Source organism: Nematolebias whitei, chromosome 21 (assembly GCF_014905685.2).
Source record: "Nematolebias whitei isolate Nwh7 chromosome 21, NemWhi1, whole genome shotgun sequence".
NCBI classification, from domain to species: domain Eukaryota; kingdom Metazoa; phylum Chordata; class Actinopteri; order Cyprinodontiformes; family Rivulidae; genus Nematolebias; species Nematolebias whitei.
The window spans coordinates 26,351,692-26,374,717 of NC_056518.1; the positions used below are offsets into that span (position 1 = coordinate 26,351,692).

Sequence of the window (23,026 nt, forward strand, 5' to 3'; positions counted from 1 at the left end):
GATTATCCTGTCATATAATACCAGATTATAATCCTGTACGCACTCTGATCCTCAAAGCAGAGGATGTCAGTAGTTATGCGAGTGCAGGATTCGGTGAAGGTGCTGAAAGAAGAGCGAAACGACAACAAATCCAGTGTGAATATCCAGCGTCTGTGATGCTGTCCCAAAACTTTGACTGCTTCTGGAGCTGCTGCTGAAGCTAAATTTATTCAGGAATAGAAACTGATGCTTTTCTGCTGAGTTGCAGGAGATCGCAGGGAGAATCGCTCTCTCTGCTGCTCCACAGGACAACAAACGAGCTGCTTCCACTTTCATCTGATTCCAGATCTAATACCTGCTGCTCATAAACTTATTACACATCTGTAGGAAGAAAACGACTGGGACAAGATCAGCAGGACTGGATAGCATAAATATAAAATTAGTAAAGACAAAAAAAAAAAGAGTTGAACGCTTGGGAAAAAATGGATGCAGGCTGAATAAAAAACAGATTAAAATCAATCTTGTAACAAAGTCTGTATTTGGATACATCATACAGTTCACTATATCACAGATTAAATGAAATTCTAATATAAAACTTTACCAAAAGAGACAAACAAAGAGGAACACATGAATTAAATCATGTGATTGACCAGAGCGTCATCACAAAGTGCAGTTGTTCCGTTAGATCGGTGAAGAATTTCAGTGAATATCAGCACATTTCTTATGGTTTTCTAAAAGGCAACTGCCTTCTTTTGGTTCTTTTTCGCTAATTATTCTTGTTTTCCACAGTAAACAGCAGAAACTGAACCTGCTGAGTACCAAACAACAGATGGATAAGGTTAGTTAATTACCAAAAAACTTGTGTACAGAAAAAGAACCAGTTGACTTCTAGATAAACAATTTTATATATTACATAAAAAGCACGATTAATTATTTTTTCAAGTAAACACTGGGCGAGGTTAGCACTCGTCTTGCACCATTTTTGTTTTATTTTACTTTGTGTAACTCAAAACATCTGTTTTAGGCCATGTCCGAGAAGCATGTAGAAGAAAAAAAAAAAGCAGGGACCGTTAAGGAGAAAAATTAACACTCAAAAGAAAAATTAACAACTTTGAATTAAATTACTTCACTAAATGATCACACTTTTCTCTCACAAAGCACACTGTGCCTTGTCGAGTGTCTAATAACTAACACGAGTTCATGTTTTCATTCTTCGCCTGCTAACTGGACTCACCGTGTCCGTTCCATACTTCAGCCAGGTGACACTCGCCCTCGCCAGCCTCTTTGCAGTACTCCACCACGTCAACCACTCGGGTCACCGGGGTCACCGGGACCTCAGTTAGCATCTGCTGGGCATCGTTGAGGTAAACCGTCAGGATCACCTGTAACCATAGAAACAAGCAGGTTAAAAGATCTTGCAAAGCTGTAACAGCTTCATTTAATTTCATTCTTTGAAGTGATCAACGAGCCTGAAATTGGTTACGTCATCATATCCCCCTAAGGCTGCAGACAAAAGATTAAAATAGCGATCAGAAAAGGACATATTGTGTCGTCACCGATGATGTCACTGCTAACGTTACCAATGATGTCATTCAGATCATGTGTCAGCAGCTGAAAGATAAATTGAGGGTAATCTGGGATAGGAGTGCACAGACACAGACACAGATACATGTTTAATCTGAATGCTCTCCTCCTCTTCCTCACACGCTGTGTTCTGTGTCCACAGAGCACAGGAACACACACACACACACACACACACCCACACCCACACACGCACGCACACACACACACACACACACACACACACACACACACAGATAAAATACAAACTGCACACTAATCCACAGTTTTCTGCACACCTGTCCCAGATCAAATGAAGTAATCTCTGGTGGCATGGACGGAGACTGAGCAGCAACACATTTTTAAAGCTTGGATAACACACACACACACATTAACACACACACTTTGTACGACTCCACAAATCAAAAAGATAAAAGTGGCCTCACAAAGACTGCAGAGGTTCACGTGATCAAGCACTGAAAAGAGCGTTTGCAGAGATAAAAAAAAGCATATGTAACTACTTTCAGTTTCTTATTTAGAGCCAAAAATTACAGTTAGCTGAAAACAAACAAAAAATACAGCCCGGACACAGCCCTTCTTCTTTTGTTTCATCTGAAAACAGGGTGAAACACATCTGGTTAAATTTCAAAAGCAGCAAATCGTAACTTTTGTTTGACACAAGAAAATGAAAGTGCTCTTCTTTTAATTCCAGTCTCTACAACACTAAACGCTATTTTTAAACTGCACACAATATTGTTGTACACACTATCTAAAATCATGAAAAATAAGTTGGAAATTGTTTTTTGTGCAGTGTGGACTAATAGGCCCTCATAAATGTAAAAAAACAAACAATGCTTTAGAGTAATTGGTAATCTAAAGACTAAATTAAACAAACAAAAAACAAGTTAAAAATAAAGACTTTAAAAATTCTCAAATTAAAAGAGTTGTCCTCAATAACAAGTTTCATTTGAACAGAATAAAATGTTAAGATGCAGAGAACCCACTGAGAACACAGAACATTGATTACTTTGCAGCCCTGCTGTTTATACATTTACTTTAATAGTTTGCGCGCGTGTGTGTGTGTGTGTGTGTGTGTGTGTGTGTGTGTGTGTGTGTGTGTGTGTGTGTGTGTGTGTGTGTGTGTGTGTGTGTGTGTGTGTTTCACAGCTCTTTAGTGCCTGTGAATTGATTCAGAAAAGTAATTTACTGTAACACCTCCAGGAGTTACATCAATTATGCGGCAAAATAGTTAAGACTAAAAATGCACGAACTAAATCTACTTTCAGTTATTTTTTTTCTCTTTATGTTTTTGTCGAGAATTTATTTAATTATGAGACTAATATGCATGTGTGTGCGTGTCAGCACAGTGAAGGCAAGAGGACGTGTACTTCTAATATCGCCACCACAGGGATGAAACTATAGACAGACCTGTGTATGTTCAGGTTAAAAGCAGTTAAAACAGATTAAAGTAAACTAATGAAGTTCAATCTGGGAACAGGAAACAGGTGGAAGAGAACTTAGAGAGGTGGAGGTATGCACTTGAAAGAAGAGGACTGAAAGTCAGCCGTAGTAAGACAGAGTACATGTGTGTGAATGAGTGGGAGGCTGGTGGAACAGTGAGGCTACAAGGAGCAGAGGTCACAAAGGTGCAGGACTTCAGTTGGAGTCCACTGTCCAGGAAAATGGGGAGTGTGGTAAAGAGGTGAAAAATAGAGTCCAGGCAGGATGGAGTGGATGGAGAAAAGTTTCAGGAGTGATTTGCGGCAAAATTGTGTCAGCGAAGGTCAAAGGAAAAGTTTACAAGATGTGAGACCAGCTATGTTGTATGGTCTGGAGACAGAGACATGGACAAATAGACAGGAGAAGGAACTGGAAGTGGCAGTAATGAAGATGTTGAGGTTCTCCTTAGGAGTGGCATGGATGGGCAAGATTAAGAATGAGATCATCAGAGGTACAGCACAAGTTGAACAACTGGGAGATAAAGTCAGAGGCCAGACTGAGATGGTTTGGACATGTCCAGAGGAGGGACAGTGGGTATACTGGTAGAAGGATGTTAGAAATGCAGCTGCCAGGAAAAAGACAAAGAGGAGATTTATGGATGCAGTTAGAGGACATGGAGGTAGTTGGAGTGAGAACAAAGGATGCAGAGGACAGAGTGAGATGGACGAGGATGACTCGCTGTCCTGAAGAGGGAAAAGCCGAAAGATGAAGAATAATACAGGAGTTCAATCAATGTGAAGAAAATTACTCATGCAAACTATCATATCAACTTAAATATGGCACCCAGCATGATGTTTAAGAAAGTCTAGGAGGTAGACAGGCAGATCTGATTGTAAACTTGAACACAAACTCATAATAGGAACAGTTTGTTTCCGTCTATCAGTGTGGCACACACACACACACACACACACACACACACCCACACACACTGCAGATTAAGTTGTGGCTCATTAAAGGTGGCCTCTAAATGAAGTGACGCTGGCTATTTTCAGCTTTAGATGGCAATAAATGAGGAAGTAAGAGATAAAGAGTGACTGTGAGTTCTTCATCTGCAGCACAAAACACACATACAGTACGTTCATTGACAATATGCAGTCATTTTCAAGGTTCATAAAAAAAAAAATGAAACATTTGTTTTTAAAGAGCATCCTGAATCATAATAATAAGGCAGTTTGAAAGCGTTCACTCCATCGCAGGTCACCAGGAAGCTCGGGTCACATGACAAGTTATTGTTTTTTATTTGTTTGTTATAATTGAAATTTACAACAACAACAAAAAGTCACATGAGTTCTTCTGTAGGTAAACAAACACACCTGGAGGTTGGCATTCAGTCACAAATTTTGATTACAAACCTTTAATTTGAGGACGCATCGATATGACAAAAAATTTAATGTGGGAGTTTGTTCCTCAGTGACTTTAGATTTAGGTTTATTGTTTATTGTCATATGCAGGTCAACACAAGGTCAACAATGCAACGAAATGCTCAGGACGAGAAGAACCGTCTCGACTCACCAAAAAAACATCAAGAAATACCAAAGCATGCAACAAAAATACAAAGCAAAGCATCAAAAGTTAAAAAGAAATACATTTAGTTATTCTAACTCAAAAAAATAAAGTTAACCTGTTTTATGACATGCCTCTGGTTGTATTAATAATCTGACAACAGTACTGTGTACTAACAAAGTACTGACAAAAGTGCTGTGACACAAATAGTAAAAATCTCTTATGTCTTAGTGTTTATCTTTATAAAAACAGTATGTAATAAAAAATATCAATCTTAAACTTACTTGACTTTTCCCACCTTTAAACTTCTTCTTTGTTTTCCTGCAGTTACTCAGATTGAGATTTCTAGACAGAGCCGACACCAGCCCCCGAAACTGCCTCATTGGAAAACCACCGACGCACACCCAGCAGTGTGTGTGTGCGGTCGTGCTTAAGTGTGTGTGTTCTTGACAGAAACAGATAATTAGTTGTGTTATAAAGAGAAAGTGGGTGAGAGTGTGTGTGATATATATGGTGAGTGTGTCAGTGAGGGAGGAGAGCGACGAGGGAGTCGTCTTTCAGTAAATGTGAGGAGGAGGAGGACGACGAAGGATAAGAGGACATGTTTTATTACACTGACTGAGGCGACGTTAGGTGTGATTGCAAAACGAACAGATCTAGTCAAGAGGAGTTCGTCAGAATGGTTATGAACAATAAATATCTTACCTGTTATAGATAGCTCTTTGAACCACTTCAGTTTGGAGAGACTTTGCAGTTCATGTGATCAAAATAAACCCTAAATCTGCTTATCTTCAAAAGTAACTGGCTGCAGCAATTTCTTACAAGAATAACACCATTTTTGTAAATGAATAATGATGTGATGTGTGAAATTAAATGTTATTTAAATGTTTACAAAACAGAGTTGAATGATTTTTGTTAGCTCATCAATCTGGTCAGAATTAAACAATTTCTCAAGATGAGGTTGATCAGAAAACTGCAAGTCATATATTAACTGTTCATTACCTTTCCTTGAGCCCACGTCAAAACTAAAATACTATCACTTTAATTACAGGAGCTGGAGTCGTGCAGGTCACTGAGGGTCAATGAAAATGTGTTTATTCATCAAATATTTTATTACAGAAGTGAAACTGCAGATTCACTGTCGGATGTTCTTAAAAAAAACGTACAGCATGAGCTTAAAATTTCAGTAATGCTGATGTGAAAAAAACAGCAAATACCTGAAAAAATAAAATAATAATAATAAAGGTTTTGGGAGACATTACTGGGAAAAAAAATTAAATTAAAAAAACACAAGAAAGGTATCAAAAACCATTTAGAGAGCTGTATTAAAAGCAGCATTCAGCAGAAATATCATCTGCTGAGGATATTTCCTTTCAGCGGGTGTATCTATATTTGAACGTGTGTGTGTGTGTGTGTGTGTGTGTATTGTTTGTACGGCGGTGTGGAGCGAAGCCGTCCAGCAGCAGGGGTGAAGCTGCAGAGCAGAGATTACAAGGCTGCGCTGATAAACTGCAGCAACACTTGTTCACACAGAAAGGACGCACAAAGTACAAGCCGAGCCTCCCCCTTTCTCTTTCCCCTCTCCGTCACTAAAACACATAAGGTCACATGTTGGGTTCATGTGCTCAAACACACACTGTTTAACTGCATCGATCTCAGCTGGCTGAAAATCTGTGAACGGTTCAAAGGAAAACAGAACAGGGACATTATTATTAGGCACCGTGTACCTACAGATTAAATATGCTTATATTAGCATATAAAGTTAACTACACACACCATGCCAAATCTTCAACACAGCATGAACTTGACTGATAATTAAATCCCACAATCCTTTGCAGTTAGCTTTACTGAAAAGGTCAGTGTGTCACACGGAGCTGCGATCAATCGCACTAATCACAGAAGAAGAAACGTGACAGGAAGTTTTTGTCCATGTGTGTTATCACTGTTTATGTGTGCACAGGAACTGTTCTGAGTTTAGCTTTTCTACCCAAGTTCTTTAAACAATGTGAATTAAGTCAACACATCCAAATCTACACTCACACAGAATGTAGGATAAAAACTGTGATAATCCAGTTTTCTATTTGATTGAACATGTTATTCGCAGCGATTGGCACCAAGCTACACCTCTCATAATGACGTGCAAGCTAACACGTTAGCACTCTACTTCTGTCTCTGTTCACTTGTTTTTCATCAGTCTTAACTCTTCTTGGGAGTTTTATTGTCTTTCTGTAGTGCTCTATTTTTTTACTAAACCTTCTGAGACATCTGAGCTCTTAACAACCTTCAAGCCTGATGAAATTAGGAGCAGCTGGTCATGGAGGCCCATATAATTTGAATTTAAAAAACGGTCTGCTCTTCAGTAAATGAAGCATTGTGAAAAGATAAATATGACGTGGGTGTGAAGGAAGACATATTTTTTTACTGCAGCTTAAATAATAAACAGCAGATATTTACAAGTTCAAATGAGGAGAAAGATACGCAGCAGTACTAATAGTAAATTAAAAAGCGGTCAGCTTAGCATTTTCTGGGCAGTTAAACCCGAGTGAACTCTTCAAACGGCCTCTTAAGACAGGAATTGGAGTTGAAGAAGAAAAAGTTTTAATTTTGACAGTTGTTTATGAATGAAAACAAAAACAGATGACATGGGACAACTCAGAAGCGCCACCAGTTCCAACGCTGGCAGCTGTTCGACACAGTAACAGCTGAAGACAGTTTGTTTTAGACACCACAGCCGCATGTGATCACGCCCAAACACACACACACACTTTTAAAAACAGTGTGTGAAAACTATAACTCGGCTTCAAGTTCACAATTAACTCGCACATTTGAGAAGCAGCATGAGAAATCTATATTTACCAGGACAATAAACCTAAATTTGAAGAGAACAGCCAAGTATTTTATTCAATGTATTTAAAAAAAACAACACTCCTAGTTGCAAAAACAAAAGTAGCACATAGCTCCAATAATCTAAATTTTATTTCTGTTGTCTTACTGAGCCAGTCATGTTGATCATTTGTTTAAAATTAAAGGTAGAACACCTAAGAATGTTTTTTCTGTACTGTCCATGTTTGACAGCCTAAATGTCCAGAGGCGAGACACAGCAGTTCAAACAGCTGCCACCCAATGATGTGAATGCTCACAAATGTTAAATATAGGCACTGACACACTATCTGTTGTCATTGGAAAAGGAAGGTAGTGACAGCTTTGCAGCAACGCTCTCTGCCCAATAAAATACATGTTGGCTACTTAAAATTACAGAGGAGGTTGGCAGATGATGTCACGCTCCATTTTACATTTACTGTAACAATCGCTGAATCGTACAAAGCTATGACGGTAACACATCAAGGGCTGCTTTAAGACAGAAAAATTAAACAAGTACATATAAAATGCCTGGAAGTTGTAAGAAAGTTAAAACTCCCTGAGTTTTTGGATTATGGGATTAAAACAAAAAGGCAGGAAGAGGTCAAAGATCAAGGCAGCGGTTTCCTTCTGTTTCTCCCTCTGTCTTCCCCTCGCTTAGCCGTAAACACGTCTCTATATCTTCAGTGTTTTGTCTGCAGCTGACAGCAGCCAAACCGAACCACAAAGAGCTGTAGTGTTTTCTGAGATTGTGCGAATGTGTGTGTGTGAGAGAAAGGGCGATGAAGAGAAATGGCTTCTGACAGAGGAAGGACAGCAGGGACACTGGGATACTAAAGCTCGTTCATTTTAGGATTACACTATCTTCAAAGTCCAGACTCTAACTGCGCTTGTGCAGGGCTTCCTACTCTACAGAAACATGCACGGATATCACATTTTAGCAAAAAGCTGCAAAGATAGCTGGAAAAGTTTTGTTCCCAATACTCAATATTTAGATCTGAAAATGATGCATGATTTAAAGTGGTTAAGATGTTAAAATGCGAACAGTGAAAACGGCGTCATCCCAATTGGACATATCTCTAGAGAGGTGCCCAGGGAGCAACCTTACCAGATGTCCAAACCACCTCAGCTGGCTCCTCTCTATGTGGAAGAGCAGCGGCTCTACTGTGAGTCTCTCCTGGAAAACTGAACTTTGCACCCTATCCCTAATGAAGAGTCCAGCTACCCTGCGAAGAAAACTCATTTCAACTGCCTGCATCTGAACTTTCGTTCTTTCTGTCACCATCCAGCATTCATGGCTATAGGTGAGGGCAGGAAAGTAGACCAACCGGTAAACAGAAATTTGCCTTGCTGCTCAGCTACCTCATCACCACAATGGACTAGTACAACGTCTGTGATACTGCTGAAGCTGCATCGATCCCAACCCCAAGTGGGCGATCCATTCTTTTCCGACTGAGCACCATGGCCAGTTTGGAGGTACTAATCCTCATCCCACCTGCTTTACACTTGGCTTCAAACCCCTCTGGTAAGAACTGAAGTTCACAGCATGATGACGCCCACAGGACCACATCATCTGCAAATAGCAGAGACAGAATCCTGAGACCATTGAACTGCACCACTTTCGCATCCTGGCTGCACCAAGAACAAGTTGTATAACGGCAACAGAATCGTAACAATGGGCAGCTCTGGTGGAGTCCGACTGTCAACCTGAAGTGGTTCGACTTACTGACGGCAATGTGAACCAGACTCTCACACCATTTAGGAACTGATTCGTATGTAGGACTGGACCCCAATCCCATACTCACAAAGCACCCCTCACCCAGGGGAACATGGTTGAATGCCTTCTTCAAGTACACAAAATGCATGTAGACTGGTTGGACAAACTCCCGTGACCCCTTGAGGACCATCGCATCTCTGAATATACAGTAATGGAGAGACCAAGGAGCCAAATCCAGGATCTTAAGAAACTCAGGGTGACTCAACCACTCACAGAGCCATGCTGTCTACCTCACAACTACATAGTTTTTTAGCCTATTATGAAGAACAAAGGGGCTCTGTGATGGACTTGATCCCTGTCCAAGGTGTGCCCCGCCTCTCGCACAGTGACTGCTGGATATGGGCACCATTGACCCCTGTGACCCAAAGAGGAAGACTTGGGTAAAAAGATAAAGGCTGGATGGATGGAGGTGCAAAAGTAAAGACGATATGAATGGGTAGACAATGAGATGCAGATGTTTGGCCTTGAAAAACACCCTAAAAAACACCAGATCGGGTACAATTCAGACCTTAAGTGTATCCATGTTAAAGAGATAAAAAAGTGCTGTCAGTACTACAAGTACAGCCTTGGAAAAAAACTAAAAATAAGTCAAGCAATGTGAAAACCAGGGACATTCCTACAGATCTAGCTGCCTTAGGGCCATCAGATCTCCATCAGCCTCTAGAGATCATATTTGTCTTTTGAACAGTCTGTGATTTCAACATCAGTGATTCTGAAGGACGAGTGCCACAGGAACAAAACTGCCAACAATACTGTCTAAAGTTTCTGACAGGAAACCATTAGAGATTAGAAGGATGAGCTAGTTGGCTACTTCCTGACATAATAAACAACAGAAAATACTCTGGGGTCCAAAACTTAACATGTTTCAACCTTAAAATGAAAAATAAAACAACAAATTCTCACATTAAGACTGCAGAAATAAAGGTAAAAAACAATAATAAACAGTTTCACTCACCTTGACTATATTATTTTAATAGATTGTTTACAAAATATATAAATATTCACTGAGCTCTGAAATTTTCAAAGCATTGCTGAAATAAGCTCTTTAGTACAAAAAAGTATGACTGGCTGAACTTGTGTCCATCGTGTGACAAATCTGAAGCCAGAGGAACAAAAACATCTTGTAGAAAATATAAATATATATAATTTAAAAAGTTCATAACTACAGAGACACCAAGAAAAAGTTTGACAGTGAAGGCTGAAGCACAAATAACAACACAAATGGCAAGAAACGTTGCTGTTCAAGATCTAATTATGGACTAGCATTGTGATTCTCAGTACAGGAAGGATAAATGATGGATGGATACTTTATTGATCCTTTGCAGGAAATTATAAGATCACAACAGCAGCAATAATTGTTTTTTAACATTGTTTTATTTTCAGGCCTAAAAATTGCAAGTGGAACCAATCTTCATATGTTTCCACTCAGACATGTTTCTGTGACGGATCAAACCTAACAGTGTAGAGGAGTTGTGTCCAATTTTGGTCCTCAAGAACCACCGTCCTGCATGTTTTAGTCATTTCCCTGCTGCAACGCACCTGATTCGGTGGTTTAAATACCTCTTCAGCATCTCCTCAAGTTTTACAGAAGCCTGTTAATTATATTTCCATTCAAATCAGGTGTGAGAAACATCTGAACCATGTAGGTTAAGGGCTCTCCAGGATCCAGACTGGACACTACCAGTGTAAAGAGTGAATGTGAACCACCTCTTCAGTGTTTGGGGGAAAATATGTACATCCATTCATCATCTTTACCAGCTTCTTCCTTTTTGGGTCACATGGGTCACTGGTGCCAATATCCAGCATTCACAGTGCGAGAGGCGGTGCACACCCTGGACAGGTTGCAAGTTCATCAAAGGGACACATAGAGACAAATGAGACAAACAACTATACATACTCACAAATAATTTAGAGTAACCAATTAGCCTAACATGCATGTTTTTGGTTTTGCAGGAGGAAACCAGAGGACTCGGAGAAAACCCACGCATGCATGGAGAAAACATGCAAACTCCACCCAGAAAGGGCTGGGATTCAATTCAATGACCTTCTCACTGAGAGGCAACAGCTCTACCTACTGCAGCACAATGCTGCTGGGGTAAATAAATTAATAATAATAATTAAAAAAAAAACACTAGAGACAAAATGTCACAAAAACTATATCAATTTTTTTGGGACAAAATTACTACATGAGCATTTGAGAATCACGTACATCTACAAAGTTTTATTATATAATTATTTTATGCTCCCCATATACTAAACTTGATTCACTTGAGTCAAAAGGGGCCTGAAAAATGTCCTTCCTCCAAAGTGAGGCCCCAAAAAAAGTGAGGTTCATTCCTTGGCCACACAGCCTTAACCCTTATTTGTTAATTTTCTTCATAGTATTTCAGCATTTATTTTAAACATAACGCAATAATAAAACAGCATTTACATTTTTAATCACCAAGTTAAAACAGTTTTAAGTAGGCATGCTAAATGCTAATTAGCGTTCAGTGGCGGGAACTTAAATAGAATGGGCTAGTGAATTTTTAAAAGTATAATTACTTGTGTAATAAATTATTTATGTTTAACAGTTTTAACCATTTAACTCAGTTTTACAGTAGTAAATTTATGTTTTATAGACTTAGTTTTTTTTTTTATCTTTAATGCTCATGTCTGAGTTTGTTGGTAGCAGTGGAATATATCAATGAAATAAAAAAACACTAAACTTACCGGTAACATTCCCGCAGCTCAGCTCAGTCTGTCCTGTTCTTGGCTGCACAAAAACAATAATTCCCAGCCTTTTCCCTCTTCTCCCTCCTTTAAAATGTGATTTTCTGTCCTTTTAGTCACAGTTTTCTCCTCTTCTTTCTCTCCGCGAGTCCTGCCAGAGCTCCAGACGCTTAAAAAAAATCTCAAACTCCTCTCAGGTTCTCTCTACTTTCCTGACAAGAAGCCCACCCTCTTCCTTCCTTCCTCTTTCACAGACCGACCGGCCCCTTCTGGGGAGAAACGCAGCTGAATAACTGCAGGAATAAATGAGGCTCCTGCTCTCATCGATCAATTCGATTTCTGATCGCACCCTCCGGTGATGAAGAGCGGATATTCCTGCGTTTGATCCGCGAGATGAACCGGGTCACATAGTATCTGCCAACCCCCCGGTTTCCTCCGCTTCATCCGATCATAAACCAACTAAAGGTTTCGTTTAAGTTCTTATAATAAACAATTTTCCTGATTATTGTCATATTTTTAATTTAAAAAAAGTGTTTTGTAGAGCTCGTCGGTCAACGCATTTTTTAAATTAGAGCGCCCCCTATCGGCTGAAAGGGCACATTACAGCCTTTCAAACTCAATGTGGCTGCTCGTAAATGCCTAAAATCTCATTAATTACATGGAATAAAAATCCAGTTTATGTAAAAAATATATAATAAGTTAGAGGAGAAAAAAATCGGAACACAAATTTCATAAATAATATTTTCCAATACACTTTAATCAATGTGATTTATAAAGCGCGCCCCCTGCCGGTTGTGAGGGGAAATTAGTCATTTAGACTGGCTCTTCATAAATACTAAAATAAACCACTAAATAATAAACTAAAAGTTGACCAGTTAAAGCAAACGTGCAAATAATTCACAGAATAAAATATAGGAACCTAAATGGCACATATAAACAAATTTATCATAATAACATTGTTTTTATTTAAATAATATGCCACGAGGATGTAATGAAGCATAAAAATTGTAATAAACAGCAGTTTGCCTAAGATAAACGTAAAATTTAGCCGTCTTCAATAAATCACAACTTTTAGAAATCTTTTCTGTAACATTTGGAAAACAAAATTCACATTAAAATATTGTATTATTAACAAAAAACTGCAGGTATTTGTATCACTTTTGCGTACAGAGTGGGCGCTTTTCAAATGTTTTTGTCATTATTCAACATTTGTTCTCGATTCTTCAGTGTTTACATATTTTGACCGTTTTAAATGAGAGCCTTCAAATCAAAAATTGAAAACGACGTTGCACATGTTTTCTAGCTTACAGCGAGCTTAGACATGTTCGGCTGTTGTAAATTCAGATAATCGCCAAACTGCCCTCTGCTGCCAAGAACGTGTGGCCTTAATATTCTCATTTTTTATGTTGCATTTTCCAAACCATAAAAACCTAACACTCAAAGCTGCAGCTGGATCTGTTTGCTCAACTGGAAACATGCCTCAGTTCTTCTGTAAACATTATTTTTGTTGATATGGTAAAATCTTGTGATTAGAAAACAGATTTGATCAATTTCTAAACCCAACAGGACATCCCCAACATCTGCTCAGTGTTAACTTGTTTTTTTTTATCACAACAAAACCAGAAACTAGTGAAAACACAGAATATTCACAATTATATACATATAGTACATTGGTTTTGTAATGATTGTTTGCATTTTCATAAGAAGCATATTGTAAAGTTGTTTTTTTATTATCTGCCAATTTATTTAAATTAATGACCAATATTATAATAGCATATAACAATGTGCCCATAAATCAAGACAAAACTGACAATAGTTAGGTGTCATGAAATCCCAACACTAATCCTCCTCAGATCTCAAACCCAGATTGTTGGCATTAATTTTTAATCATTCCTTTTTCTTTTTTTTTTTGGATACACCTAAACAACAATTATTTTTAAATAAACATAAAATATATAAATATTTCTTTATTGACAAAAGCATCTGGACTGGGTTAGCAGTTAATGTTTGTATTTTATTGTTCAAATTGGTTTGAATTCATGCTACAACAATTAACAGTTCTGTGGAACAAAAATGAATTTAGCTGAAAAACTAAAACGACTAAATAAGGACAACACAATATGTTAATATATTCAACGTATATATGAAAAATACGACCCGTGCTGAATAATGGGTCAGACTAAGCCTGCAGTGCACAAAAGGTGAAAAATAAGATTTTTGCCATAATTTAGTTGCATAAAAATGGGTCCATAAACACTTTCTAGAGATTACAGTAAAAGAAAAATACTCTTCATAATCTACATTTTAGTTTTTAACAGGTTTGTCTTCAGAAATATTCATTTTATTTTACTTTGAAATTGAGCATTTTCATCTGCCAGCTGCCATAGCATTGGGAAATCCCTTCATATATTTGGCAGGACACCACCCCCCACTAAACAAGTAGTTAATTTAGGCTAATAAACATGATCCTTGCTGTGTGTTTTAGTGTGGCTGTTATCAGGCCAGTCAATAAAAGTGACAGCTTCACCACAGCCAGAGGCTCGATCAATCGGAGCAACATGTCACATCAAACCATCGATGCAGACCAACACTTTTATAAATATACATAAAACCATCTGCATTAATGGTCTCAGTTTTAAGTTGGAAAAGAAAACATAAATAATAAGATGTAGGGGGGAAAAAAAACAACAAAAGCAAAGTGTGCGACACTAAACCACTTTAATTATTCAACACTAACAGAGCTTGTTTTTATCATTTCACAAAGACACAATGAAATCAATAAATAAAGAGCAAAGAGATACAAGATTTAAAGTAAATAAAACCTAAAAAAAAATCAAAACATCACAGAGAAGAAGAATTCATTAGAGTATATTAAGAATTAGAGCCGGAAAATTAAAACCTTTGGCCACTAAAAGTTCAGATCTTTCTAAGTTTCATCTAACAAGAACACAAAGATGACCTAAATAATTATTAAGGACATTTTGTTTTTATGTCTCTAACGTTTCTTACCATCATACAGACCTCATTCAAATCCTGAAGATACAGGACAAACAGCCACAGATTGTTACCCACTCATGAGGTAGAAACGTTCAAATACTGACGATAAACTGCTGATTTGATGTGCTCCTAACAGAATAATCTGTTCAACTCTTATCATCTGATCTTTAATACAATGATTTGTTGCTTTGGTGAAATTATTTAGACAAGAAGCTTCACATTTATGAACAGAAACAGATTGTTCAATTATAAAGCAGATCGAGTCTTGACGTATAAGAGCTTCTTATACAGAATAACTTAAATGTGATTTAAACTGAGGGCCTTTCTTCAAATATTTGCATTTATTTGTTTGAAGTTTTTGCCACATGTTAATCATTTTGATACACATTTTATTTAAGAGAAAGGGTTCAAATATAAAAATCTGTGTGAATTCATGTGCAACGAACCACAAACTGCCCACTATTTATTCAGCATTTGAAATAAAGTAGGAAGCTACAAAGAATCAGGGTACGGTCTGGCAAAAACAAGGACTCTCAGATGGATCTGCTTCAGTAAACTGATCGAAAACTTTGGAATGGATGTTTTTCATTTTCACAGACGAAACAAAACCAAAAAAAATGCTTTTCATTTGGTTTAACTTGGCTAAGCATTTATGAGTTTCTGCTACATGTTCAAATGAAGTTACAAACCAAACAGGAGAAGAAAAGCCAACCACCTTCATGTTTTTTTTTTTGTTTGTTTTGTTATTAAAGACTCCTACTGTAAGCAGCAGTTTTGTCCGTTTGCGTCTTTGGAGCGCAGGCATAGCTTCGGCTTGTAGTTCTCCAGGTACTGCAGCTGCTTGGCGTTCAAAGCACCACGGCGCTTTCTGATCAAATAAAAAAACAGACAAATCGAGGTTAGGATTTCTCAATAAAAAGTGAAAATGCGTAGATTTAAATCTGTGCACTCACTGTCTTATTAAGTGCACTGCATCTTCATATTCCATCCCACATTCGATGAGAGCCAAGGCCACCAACACAGGAGCTCTGAGGACAGGAAGCGTGTCAAAAGATTAAAAAACATCAAAGTTTCTGCCAGTTTTGTCTTTTTCATCTTTATCAAATGAAACCGTTTTCTCATCCAAATGGCCAGTTACTGATTAAACTTTGTTTCTTTCCAACACCAGAAGCCTCATGTACACAGGCTTTGTACGCACTAAAATATGGCACAAACACGCCATGCAAAGTGATCTGGTTCACACATGATGCATTCATTCTGAACGACAGGTGGTTGTAAACAAACTACAAGCTGGTACAGGATGTCCTAAAGCTCTCTGACATAAAGGGTCGTGCACCCCAATCATCCTGTCTCCACGGCATCATTACTAGTCAGTTTCAAGTGAGCGACTTCCTGTTTCAGAGCATCCTACCCCTTGTTTACAGCAATTAAATACAAAAAACTGTGAAGTTCGTAACACCTCAGTCTCACCACCAGCTTGCATCTCTCGTGTCGCGACACACCTCTACCTCATTCAGCACAGCGTCTCTAACTCATTCTGCAAAGCTCCTTGTTCTTAAACATGTACATGATTTTTCCTTGTGCAAAGAGTAGAATTGCGTGTGCAGGGCATTAAATAGAAGCGATGTCTCGTGTGCTCATTTCCACGTCAATCTGGATGTATGAGAATGTGGTTTCATACAACTATTTATTTTTTGTGTGCGTACACTTTCTTTGTTGATGTATCGTTGAGTTCATACTGACCGTCCCAGTCCAGCCACGCAGTGCACAGCCACGCAGCAGCCGGGCTCATCCCTGAACTTCACCTGCAGCAGATTCAACCAATCATCAACCACCTGCTCAGGTGGGGAAGAACCATCATCAAATGGCCAGTCCTGGAGGGACGACACAATATTTAGCTGTAAACAGAGAATCTGCGTGGACATTTGAATATTCTGCTGGATCGGGAATCCACTTCCTGGATCCAGTACACGCTGGAAATGTGTCAAGATTCTGCTAATAACTTTGCAGGGTTCCTTTAACGTCTTAAAGAGTGACGAAAACATGAAGTTCGCCTCAATTATTTGCCCATTCCTGGAAATTGTTGTGAAAAAAAGTATATTCAGACTCCTTTCTGTTTCATTTTCAAAAAAATAAAAAATACTAATCTCTACAAAATAATGAGCTCAAGCAAGCCGAGAGCTTTTCTTGAGTTATTATAAATAAAAACAAAGTCAACATGCTGTAATATTTTTGTTTTATATACCAAAACATTGTGGCAGCATGTTACACCCAGAAAGTTTTAACTTTTAACAACTTAAGTCAGAAATATGTTTGTTTCTGCACGCTCGCACAGATTTACGAGACTTTTTTAATTAACCGGATTGTGCAGTTTGGTGGATTTATGGTGATCAAATTGTTCAGATAAGAAAACTCAAAACACTGTGATAAGATTTAAAGAAGAATCACGGCAAATGTGTGCTTAAGAGTCAAAAACGAGCAAAAATTTGCATCTTGATGGAAATTTGAAACTACAAACATGCATGCACTCTGATAAAATGTAAAAACTTTTGAACTGTGTGACCGTCTTCTTTAGCTAAAACTGGTTTCCTTCCAGTTCCTCATCCTTGGTCAGTTCCATGTTCAATCCTCTTCAGTTGGAGATGGGTTCTTCTGTATTACTCACTTGACAGAATTTCTTCATAATTGACTGGATTTCCACTGACATTACTTCCTGGAGAAATAAAAACACTGTTTAATGTGGGTTACCTACCAGGACTTGTACTCCTTCTTGTTCCACCGGGGTCTTGTCGTACGTGGCTGCGCACACTCTCACCAGGGTGTTGACTCCATATGCCTTTAAATCCTTCACAATAAAAATGCAACATGTTTTTTTGTTCATTTTGAAGAGTAAAAAAAAAAAGACTTTAAAAAACTGTAAGCATGTAATAATACCTCTATGAACTTTCCCAGCTGTGGGTTAGTGGGATTGTGCGTGATGAGGAATCTCAGACAATCATAGGAGATCTCCACCGGAGCCGGTCGGTTCATTTTGAGACTCTCGAAAGGTTTGTTAGTAAAACGGTACAAGTCCTGAGCTTCAAAAGAATAATGTAACAGCAAAAGGTCTTCGAGTTTAAAAAATGCTTTCACTTAATTAAAAACAACTTCTCTAACTAAAAAAAAATTCTATTTGACTTATGGGAAGACGTGTTTAGGTGAAGTAAACAAAATGTTGGCAATAAAATTAAATTTGGCCAAATTAAAGATCTTATAGATTTAGAATGAGACCAAATAAAAAAGACTAAATTAAATTTTCACTTCCAGTGTTTCCAATCTGTCGGCCCATTCAAAGAAGACTTGAACAGAAGAGGAAAATAAAAGAAGGACAGCGGAGAGGAAACTCGCAGGCTGTAACCGACGCCTGTCCTTCTCCCAGCACAGGTCACAGACTGATGGTTGGCTTGTCCTCATATGTGTTTGACAGGTTGGCAGCAAGGACCTGCGGAAACATGGACCTTAAATTTGACATTTCATATTTTTAACTTATTTTTACATTAAGACAATCCAACCCCCAGTACTGTTCCTCATTATGGTGCTCCCAGCCTTTGTGTGACCGACCTACGTGTGAATGGCAGTGATCGTGCCCGGTCAGTGTCCCCCAGTTCACTTGTCCACAATGAGCAGCAGGTGCTGAGCTTGGCAAAACTCTCCTCCGAGCCTCGCAAACGCCATACATGTGCAGCCTGGACGAGACAAGCCTTTGAGCTGCAGGAGCGGTTGTCGTGCTCACAGAGAAGAGACGCGTAGTCAAATACTCACTGCGCTGAGAGCTGAGGAGATAGTTCATTGAGCGGACACAGGAAAATGTGACGGCTCTCGGATGTAGACACACCATTGATGATGATGCTGCTGTGGTTCTGGGTCCTGGCTGACACGACCTGCTAGCTTCGTGCTAACCTGCCACACAGAAAAAGGAAATATTTTTATGACAATTAATAGCCAAATAAGTTGTTTTTGAAGTTTTATGTAGACATTAAATTGTAAAAATTATGATATCTAAAGAAATGCTGTCGTTATAAGCAACATTCCTATTTTTACAACTGGTAGTAAAAGGATGGATTACTACCAGTAAGTGACAGTATAAGTGCAAAGCTGTCAATCATCAAAGTACTTTTCAAGTTACTTTTTAGCACAACAGCCAAGAATAATGACATGTCTGTTTCTAACACCTCAATTTTATTTGATGAGATTTACAAAAGAAAACTACAGAAATCCTGAGCAAAAAAAATATTTGTTTGAGCAATATAACTTTTTTATGGCCAAGGCCGATCTTTAGAAATCAAGGCAGCCCATGACAAATATATAACTCCTGGTTTCTTTTTACTTTTGACCAATACATCATATTTTTATTTATAAAAAAAAATAAAATAGAAGTTGCTTAATGTAAAAAGGTTATACTTAACAACCGTTCGGAGAACTTGGGAGACAAAAAAAAATTCTAAAAGAGCATTCTCACTTACAAAAACTAAACTGTGGGCTACTTTTTCTGATTTTTCAAAAGTGACCAATATCAAATGATTACCGGTAATCGGTCCTTCTTTATGGAGAGTTAATAATTTCACTTTAGTAAATCGTTCTAATAGAGCCACAACAACACTGGTGTCTTTGTGCAGCAGGTGTTGTGCTTTATTATGTTTTCTGTTTGAATGGGGAGGAGTTCAGGGACTCTCCACAAATTGTAAAATCACTAAGGATGTAATATTGAGTAACATCAGTATGTCTGTTTTCACCTAAATTGCACCTTATATTTATAAATCAAGACATTGATATCTGCTTTTGTTGTCAATTAAAATCAGACCAAGTTGTAAAAGTTTGGAAAGTTACTAATATCACTGGTTTAGTAATCAGTTCATAAACGCTCATCCAGCTCTGAGTTTGAATTGTTTTGATTTAAATGAGTCTGTAACACATTTTCTGCAGCTGACATGAGGTAATGTTTGCCGTTTCAAAGTTTTGATTGCTTGTTTAGAAACAGACTTTGTCCAACATTTTATTGTTGCTGAAACCAAACGATGTATTAATCTGAAACAGAATATTGTCTGTTAGTAAATCTATGCACACTGATTAAAAAGACTGAGGGGATGGAATCTTATAAACACAAATTTAATTTACTGTGGCCCTTGGAGGGGCTTCATAGGAAACTACAACCACAGTGTAGCTACATATTTACTGCCAGAAAATGTGATTAAGTGGAGTTTTAGATAACAAAAAATAATAAATATAAGTAACAGCACAAATATTATTTTGATAGACAAGATTTACCTTTCACTCCAAGTTTATTGTGAATATTAAAAGTTATACTGAAAATATATTTATGCTTTTTCTCTATATTAACCAGAAGTATACAATCCTTAAAGGTTGTGTTTAAATTTTTTGTTATTTTTTCATTCTTAGTCAAATTACTCAAACTTTCCAAAGCTAAAAATGAGCAACTTAGCATAGCCGACTAGCATTTTTCCAGCTACGCGACATTTTTTAAATCAAATACGTCACAGGTTGCGTAGCAACCAAACATCCAATCAGAGCAGAGAAACGCGTCTCTGCAGTTGAGCTAATGTTTTCTAAATTTTAAACACATTAGCTCAAAAACTGTTAGCATCAAGCTTAGCCACGTATATTTATTAGAATTACCCTTTGAAAAAAAATTAAATTAAAGCTCACAGTTTGCCTTTTTTAACCCTAAATTAAGTTTGACCAGTTTAATGTCAAGAGAGGTTTGTTCCATAATTACGACACAGTTTACTGTTCTCCTGGACCGCTACAAAACAGCAAGCTATCTGATTTAGAAATGAAACAAAATAAAGGTTGAAATAGGCTGAGGTCGAGACGCACTGGCCGGGACAAGCGGGGACAAGGCTCAAAATCTGTCCAACTAATTAGCAGCGCCTTCTGCTTCCGAGGCTGAGCCAGGTCCAACTGAAAAACAGGTCAACAACGAGCAGTAGCAGTGTTTCCAGCCGACCGAAGCCTTTACCGGTCCGGTTTGACCTTGTTTGAACACGGACAATGCTAGCTAAGAAACATCGACAGTCACCGCGTCGACATTTAGCACCCGACGGTAACGGCAACACTTACAAAACGCAGTAATTTCACGAAAAATCCGGACGCTACTAGTGACACAAACCAGCCTGTGCGGGAGACATGTTGAACTACAGTTAGCTACAGTACAGCTTCCGGCTCCCAGCCTTACAAAATAAAACTTCCGGTTTGCTTCTTTCACAATAAACTGAGTCACTCAAGACTGACACATTTTTGTCACTTTGACTGACTTTATTGTTTTTAATTGGTTTAACTAAACAGTTCTTAAAACATTGTAAGCACCATGTAATCTTTGCCATGTTATGTTAAAAATAAAACGTAAAAAATTAGTTATTACTTGTTTACAAAATGAAAGTACTTTTCATCAACTTAGTTTACATTTTGGAAAATGTGCTAATTGAAAGATTACTCAATATTAAAATAAAGCCAAACACACAAAAAAACAATTCTATACTTGTTTGTGCACCTTTTTAATCTTTAAAAACTAGATTAGCTATTGAATTTTTTTAAATATTGGCTGTTTCAGAGTAGAGGATGACACGGGAGTTGATTTTCACTCCTGTCCTGTTCTGGTCCCACAGAAAAAATCCTGTCCCGTCCCAATCCTGTGACAGAGGGGGAAAAAAAAACTCCTGTCCTGTCCCACTCCTGGTAACATGACTCCTGCTCCCATTCAGAATGACTCCCACTCCTGTACCACTCCCATGTTTTCCTTTCCATTTAGTCTTTAGGAAATACATTGAATTTGATTTGATCTTCTACCCATTCCTTTTTGTATTACTTTGTGTTCTGCAGTTTTATTTCAAATAGTGTGGCAACAGGAACAGTTCATCTGTGGTGAAATAGGGAGACATTTATTGCCTTAATCCAAACAAAAACCTTCACTAAAGGTCACAAAATAGATAATACATGGCCTGTAGTCCCTATAAAAAAAAGGTTTGTAAGCTCAATAATCCAGGTAGATAACAACAAAAATGGTTAAATCATGTCATCTGGACCAGTTTATTAATATGAAAATGTGAAATGTGTGGTCCTTGTAGTTTTTCTATGGAGGATCAGCTGCTGAGTCCCTGTTTCTAGCTCTTTAAAATCAGTAAAAACAAAAAATAAAAAAACAACAATACATGGGTCAAACTATGAACCCAAACAGAACATATAAATTTGCATTTTACAAACTTATTAAGCAATTGCTTCATTTAAGCAGTGACATTATTGTCATATTTCAAATTGCTTAAACAAAAAAAAAAGAAAAAAAAAATAATGTATCAAGCAGAGAACTCAATGTATAAAAATGCCTAAAGGCATTCTTATACATTGGACAACGTCCTCAAGAAGTTCACAGTCTATGTGGTTGAGCTCACGAGCTCGTTTGAAGCAGGATGTCATGCAGCTCATCAGACTTCAGAGCATCATTTACACACTGGAGCATTGCAAGGCTGGTATTCCAGAGTGAAGGCTTATTGAAAGAAAACTACAAAATAGTGTCGCCTGTTCAAAGTTTTTTTTTGTCCTATTGGTTGGTTCCCGCTCCTGTCTGGACCCGTTAACTTTTCTTCCTGTCCCATCCCAATCATGTGGGAATCCCGTGACCCACAATACTCCTGAAAAAATGTCATCCTCTATTTGAGTCTTATTTTTAAGGGTGGATTGCTGATGTAAATTAACTTGATAATACAAGTATGTATTAGTAGGAATGTTGAAGATATTTCTGCTATGAGCTGTTCTGAGCACAATTTACTTTTACTCTTTTACAGTTATAGAAACTTTTTTCTTTACTTTAAACCAATAACCCGTTGAGAAAAACACGCAAAAATGAATTAATGAAAAGGTTTATCTCAAACATTTGAAATCATGTGAGAATGTGAACAAGCTGTTTACTTAAACCGCGTAAACAGTTTGACAAACTAAATTAAAGCAGCTTTAATTATGTGTGTTTTACTCGTGTAACTCTTCACATGCCACAAAAAAATGAAGGGTGTGGTCCGTTTTCCTACTCACACACACATAAAACCACACACACACACACACACACACACACACACACACACACACACACAC

The 23,026-nt window shown here is 37.9% G+C and overlaps 2 protein-coding genes across 3 annotated transcripts in view; both read right to left on the minus strand.

Annotated features, from left to right (window-relative positions):
- The window catches only part of LOC119427710 (apoptosis-stimulating of p53 protein 1), a 41,560-nt gene extending 29,496 nt beyond the window's left edge, over nt 1-12,064 (minus strand). Inside the window, exons 1-2 of the mRNA XM_037695346.1 lie at nt 11,891-12,064; nt 1,214-1,361 (exon numbers count right to left, since the gene is read on the minus strand). Of these exons, the coding sequence (XP_037551274.1) occupies nt 1,214-1,361; nt 11,891-11,899 (157 nt within the window). The 5' untranslated portion in view covers nt 11,900-12,064. The remainder of the gene's footprint in view (nt 1-1,213; nt 1,362-11,890) is intronic.
- Nucleotides 12,065-14,779: 2,715 nt separating this feature from the next.
- ptp4a2a (protein tyrosine phosphatase 4A2a) lies at nt 14,780-21,076 on the minus strand. Of its 2 annotated transcripts, none has more exons than XM_037695167.1 (8): nt 21,005-21,076; nt 18,689-18,826; nt 18,492-18,612; nt 17,822-18,368; nt 17,640-17,732; nt 16,631-16,761; nt 15,841-15,915; nt 14,780-15,755 (listed from the first exon to the last, which is right to left on the minus strand). In XM_037695167.1, exons 4-8 carry the CDS (start codon nt 17,915-17,917, stop codon nt 15,644-15,646), a joined length of 507 nt encoding a protein of 168 aa, XP_037551095.1. In that variant the 5' UTR covers nt 17,918-18,368; nt 18,492-18,612; nt 18,689-18,826; nt 21,005-21,076; the 3' UTR covers nt 14,780-15,643. The 2 variants fall into 2 exon arrangements, with proteins under 2 accessions (XP_037551095.1, XP_037551094.1); XM_037695166.1 differs by having other exon boundaries at nt 18,488-18,612.
- Between the last annotated feature and the right edge of the window lie 1,950 nt (nt 21,077-23,026).

What these genes read in the sequence shown, in the direction of transcription:
- ptp4a2a (XM_037695167.1), bottom strand. Translation starts at nt 17,917, where the DNA reads ATGAACCGACCGGCTCCGGTGGAGATCTCCTATGATTGTCTGAGATTC. An exon ending in AGCTGGGAAAGTTCATAGAG is followed by an intron (nt 17,733 to 17,821) that starts GTATTATTACAT and finishes TTTATTGTGAAG; the next exon opens with GATTTAAAGGCATATGGAGT. An exon ending in TGCGTGGCTGGACTGGGACG is followed by an intron (nt 15,916 to 16,630) that starts GTCAGTATGAAC and finishes TCCTGTCCTCAG; the next exon opens with AGCTCCTGTGTTGGTGGCCT.